General features: G+C 35.5%; 1 protein-coding gene across 1 annotated transcript in view; it reads right to left on the bottom strand.

Annotated features, from left to right (window-relative positions):
- Window positions 1-2498: 2498 nt before the first annotated feature.
- Window positions 2499-6000, bottom strand: part of LOC104165243 (TBC1 domain family member 5-like) — a gene marked incomplete at its 5' end in the record, with an annotated part of 40626 nt that continues 37124 nt past the window's right edge. Inside the window, one exon of the mRNA XM_009704819.1 lies at window positions 2499-2675. Coding sequence (XP_009703121.1) covers window positions 2499-2675 — 177 coding nt within the window. The remainder of the gene's footprint in view (window positions 2676-6000) is intronic.

Below are 6000 nucleotides of genomic sequence, written 5' to 3'. Positions count from 1 at the left end.
GTTGAAATCAACTTTATGAAAATACAAAGAGTAAGTAAGAATTGTTTCTACCTTGCCCCAGAAGGTTATAGAAGGATGCAAAATATAAAATACTATATTTCTAAATAAGTAAACTGTATGACTTGTTCAGACTAGAGGAGACTGCCACTAAATGCAAGCCTTTCGTGTTGATTACTTTTTACCAGGAACTCTGTAATACCTTTTGAGGGAAGTTCCCAGGCTTCCTTCTACCATTTGTGCATTTTTTGAGTGATATCAAGGCTGATAGATGAATATTTATTGTCGGCAAATCCAACAAACTTCAGCAAAAAAATAAACTTCAACAAAAAGCTCACATGAATTCTGCACTTGAGTTAGGTTTAGCAATTATTAACAACCTATTATGTTTAAGAAATGCTGTTTCTAGTTCAAGAAATGTTAAATACAGCAAAAAGATCCAGCATCTGAGACTGTCAGCTGGCTCACTACTGGAAATTACTGTTCTGAAGAGTTCAGACATCATTAAAGGTGAGAATAATACAACACAGTCATGTTCCTTTCCCTTTCTTTTTCTCCTGTCCTTTATATTAAATCAGAAATCAGAGAAGGATATGACCTCACAGGCAACCTACTTTCCTCTTCTGCCAATGCAGACTCTTTCTCTATGACACTACCCATTTCTGAGAGCTTTTCAAAGCCTGTCTTTAAAATATTCTGATGGTTTTTCCTTTGTTAATTTTGATATATTATTTTACAGTCTAACAGCTCCCTGTTAGTAATGTTTTCCTGATAGTCAGCCTGAAGCTCTCTCTCATAATTCATTCTCTTAACTGTAAATTTCTTTATTCAGATTCAGTTCCATTTATGCCACACCAGACTGCACTGTTCTTCTGTTATTATAATGCTATGTTTTGAGGTAAAGTCTAATTTTTTCTTTCAATTATTTATCTTACTGAAAGGCAAAATCTTATGCTGAAGTGAATACCTACAGTACAAATTATTTTTGCCCCAAAATATCTGTTTGCAAATTTCTGAGGTTTATCTTATTTTCTCTATGTTTTCATAAGTCTTCATAAAAAAGAAACACTATCTTTCTGTTTTCCTTGATATTTATACTGCTTACTTATTCATTACTACCCCTAAAGTTTATTAGGGATGCTTTCTTTCTCTTCCAGACTAGTGAAGATATTAAGAAAATACACAACTCTACACTATGCAAAAAACACTGTAATAGGACAATCTGTCCTCCTCATAACTTTTAATACCTTCAGTTTACTTGACTTATTCTTCCTCTCCCTGTAACCCATTCCTATCAAAATTATTTAAATACGTTTCGTGGAATTACATATATCTTCCTAATATATGTTATATGTAAGTCTGGGACTACTACTTAGCTAAACTCTTCTCTTAAGGCTATACTATGTATATACTATAACATCAGACTTTAAAGTTAAGTATTGCGGTTATGGTCTGACATTTACACAGTCACCTTTTCACTCCTTTTTTACATTTTCTATTGAGTTGTTAAATGTAATTCACAATTACATTTCGAAATTCACACCTATAAATGAAACTTTTTTTTTCATTTTTCATTGGCAAAGCCAACCTTATTTTAAATCATTGCAAAAAGTAAAAAAAAAATAAAAAAAAATTAGAAGTGTCATTTTTCTGTCACTGCAACTGCACATATGGCTTGCCAACTCTTTAAGGAAAGATCAAAATGAATCCAATGTCTAGAATTCCAGACAATGAAGGCAAAATTCTTCCTCAAAACCAGTCAATTCACAGTTACTCATGATTCATCCAAGTTGCACACTCTGTATAGACCCAGACTGACTATAGCAGCCATAAATAACTAGTTTGGATGCAATGCTGCGGAAATACATGGAAAAGTCCACACCCAAAGTCGCACCTGGCCCAAAAAGCCCCCCTGGAAGGGGGACACACAGACACAAGCAGCTGAACATATCTGAGCCATCTTAATGGACAAAGGACTACTTGGGCTGATTCTGCATACAGACACTTTTATTATCTCCATGCCTTAGCTGTTAACATGCCCCACCACACCTGTATTATCAGTAACCAAAACCCCATTATTGCAACAGGGGAAAGTTCACCGGTACCGAACTGGTGATACAATTAAGTAAATAAATCATTCAATGCTAGTAATCTTCCCTTTCCCCCTTTCTTTGTGTCCCATTATCCCATTTCTTCTTATAGGAAAACCACAGGTAGAATATGTACTCAATTCAGTACGTGCTTTATCACTGCACTTGGGAGTCTTTATCAAGTTCTCGAATATGTAGCTGAACAAACTTTATCTGCACTGGGAATGCCACTGTCACAAATACAACAGTGGGGTGTCGTTTTCTGTAAATGTTGTCAATTTAATAAGTTCAAAGAGATAAGAAGCACTTCTTTTAGCCCCATTCCTCTAATCCTAAATTTAAGGAAAAAAAAGTCCTAATATAATGAAATAAAAATAGAAGGAATTAAATTAAATAATGCTTTGCAAACACTTACAGTCCATAAATCTGTGGAGCAATCTCCAGCCGGTTGAGATGCATGTACAGCTCAATATCATGTTTCTTCAGCAGATGATCTTGAATTTGGTTTACCTTTGCTACAATAGCAATAGATGGGCCTAAATCCTGTGGCCTTGCAAATGGCATAGGTGTCATCATCACATCTTTCTCCTGTAAACACAGAAAACAGGACAAAAAAGAGAACATCCCATGAAGCCTTATTGTCTAAAGGGATTGTCTACAAATGACTTGTTTTGTTGTAATCATTGGCTTCCAAATAAATATAAAAATATTAATAATTCATTTCTTTTCCATCAAAAGAGGAATCTCAAGTACCCACTTCTGTGGAAGGTATTGTGGGATTCCCCTTCCCAGGCGTGCCAAGGTTCATCCCTTGTTCTGCACGTCAATTTTTATGTGCATGCTTTACTTTTCATGCTCTGATGAAGTGCTGACAGCTTTATTTTAGCTTTAATATCAGCAGTCTGAGTCAGCCCAGAGCAAAGCAGATGAATGGTAACTTAGTAGAGAATATATGCCCTCAGAGGACCATAAATTGTGTACCAAATAGGAAATACCTTATTTTCGAACAATCCCTTCTAAACAGGCTTGCCTTGGTCAGAAAATCTGGTCATTGCAACTCAAAATCTATACAACTTTGATAAAGCATCAGAAAACTTTTAAAACAAAAAAAAGAAATGGAACAGTGAGATGAACCTGACGATTAAGAAGGTAGTTGGCTGGACCTGAAGGTTGTGCAAACTATGTCATGATCTAGAACATGACACACACCAAGTGAAAGGAAGAAAACTCTTGGAACTTGATACCACTTGAAATTTGTTCTTCCTGCAAAAGAGTGAAGTATTATTGAAAAAGAGACAGAATGTTAGAATGAACCACACTGAACAGGAAACATGTAAAAAGGAGGACGAGAAATAAAACAGAACAAGTCAAACCCATCAAGCAAAAGATTGCGGAAAGGGAAATGGAGAATTAAGCTGTCAAGAACAATGTTAAAGTTATAAAAGAGGGAAAATTGGAACAGTAAGAAGCAAAGATTTTTGTGATGACTTTGTTGCAATCTGTCATCATGGCTCTCTGACCTGAAACCTTCACTTTAAAAAATAGTTATTGTTTTTCTACCCTTTTGCTCAGTATATTGATAGAGAAGCATTAACAAGGTCAAAAGTTTAATAATTTCAGAAGACTTCATTACAGCTTAAACTGTTGAAAGACAAATTCACTTGGTTCAATACACTGAAAAGCACATTATTTCTAACATTCAATAAGAAAGAAAGGTTTGTGTTTTTTTTTTTTTTTTGTATAAACTATCCTCACAGTTGTTTCCTATGGTTATAGTCCTTCTTCAACCCCGTTCTCTCTGTATCAGCATTTTAAGAGGAAGGAAGAGAAGTACCCATATTTCACAATCATTTACAACATGGTTTAACATTCAAGTTGGCAGCAAACATTTAATAATTTCTACCAAAAAGTCTATTTTTTATGTTGATCTCCTTTGTTTGAAATATTCTTTCTTAATTATTCCATTTCCGTATTGCAGAAAATATGATATGATGCTGAGTAGCGATTTCAGGTAAAACGTTTCTATTTCAGCATCTGATTGATTATAAATTGTATCTTAAAATCTGCTTAATTGTTGCTTTGCTATGGCAATTGCAGCAAAGGGACCGGTCTGACTGTTACAGTGCGGTGGTTTTGCCATGCAATTGTGGTAACAAGACATATTCATTTAAGATGCCCTAGCAAATCGCTTGACAAAAGCTCCCTCAGACTGTCAAATAAAGCTCACTGAAATGGCATCCTTTCATTTAAAATCTTTTCTGTTCTACCAAACAGAAATTTAAAATAAAACATCTAGCATCTTAGGGGCTAAAAAGAAATGTTGATACTTACTTTAATATTAAAGTTCTTCACAGCTGCAGGTATGTTGAGAAAGGATATTTTTCCTATCTCCTTTTTTAATTATTCTATTAACTTCTTTATTACCAAATCGGGCAGCCTTCTTTTTACCCTGATTTTTGTTTCTCCATTGTACAGCTATTCCCTATTGTTATTTTCAAACCCATTTCATTATTTTCTTGGTCACACGCTAGAATGCAAAATACTGAAAAAGGGTATCCTCTAATCTCCTTCTAATCTACACAGAAAAACACTCTTAAATTATATGATAAGATTGCCTTAACGTTAAATGCCAGTCTATAGTAATGTTTTGCATAAACATAGCAATTTATCTCTGAAACTAATCATAAAAGTCTGTAACTCTACATATTCAAAGACTCTGCATGTTCCACCAGTTGGCACACATCTGGGGTATGAACTTTATTCTGGTTTGTTCAAGTTGAGATTAACTTTGACCACTGCATGCACTTTTGATGACTCAAAAGATCTGTATTTTTAAGCTTTTCTTTATTATATTATTCTTGTATAGAAATCTAGTATTAGAATCTTTCTACTTATTTGAACTTGTAACATGAGAAGACTAGCTAATTACCCAGATTAGCCTTTACATCTGAGTTGTCTGTGGGTTTAAAGCCACCTTTACAAAATTAGAAGACAGACTCTTAAACACTGGCTCAAGTGTCAAAAGATTCTGAATATCAAAACTAATGCAAGCTTCCTCTTACGGAGGAGTGCCAAAACTGGAGTTATTTGTCACTTGCAGCATTTGTGCACCTTGGCATAATGCAGCACTGACACATTGCTGACTGTCAGACTGACTGACTGTCAACATGGCTAAGTGCATCAAATAATATACGTTGGCTTGCCATATTGAAAAGCATGAGATAAGTAAACGGTATCCATCAAAATGCAGTTCATCAGCATCTCAGAAATTAACCCCATTAACAGAAATCTTCAAAGCATGACAGAATCTGTGGGGACAGCAGTTGCAATCAATGATCAATGCCTTGACTGTCCATGCCCCTCGATTTGGTGCACTCCACCAAGAAGCTCAGTGGATGACTAGAGTGCATATGACATGTCTGTTGTCTCCTCTCACGCAATTTGGTTGAGAAAATGACAATACATTTAGTCAGTTGAAATTGCTCCAAAAATTCACATCAGCTGGTGTGAAAGAAACAGCCCAAACAGAAAGATGCTCAAATAAACTAATACAACCAAGCTGCCAAAATGTTTAACTGGAAATGACTCACAGTGCCTGTGCCTAAAGCACAGGAGCCAAGTGGACAACATGACACTGTGCTCCTGCCCATACTCACTACACATTAACTTGCCACATGAGACAAAACACCCAGTTTCTTTTTGTGAGCTTCTAAGTCTTGGAAAAAATTTGAGTGCATGGGTTTAGTCATCTACTGCGAGCATGAAACATAAATGATCGGTCCCAAAGGGATGCGGTTCACAATAAACAGACAAATAGAGGGACGGCTCAGAGGTGTGCGATACTGTTTACAAGCAAGCATCAGATTCACCTTTACGAACAGTTTAAATATAGATACCAGTGAAATGAAGCTGA

This window comes from Cariama cristata, unplaced genomic scaffold, assembly GCF_000690535.1.
Source record: "Cariama cristata isolate BGI_N322 unplaced genomic scaffold, ASM69053v1 scaffold12697, whole genome shotgun sequence".
NCBI classification, from domain to species: Eukaryota; Metazoa; Chordata; class Aves; order Cariamiformes; family Cariamidae; genus Cariama; species Cariama cristata.
The sequence above is the reverse complement of the archived record's forward strand: the minus strand, read 5'-3'. Positions and strand labels throughout refer to the sequence as shown.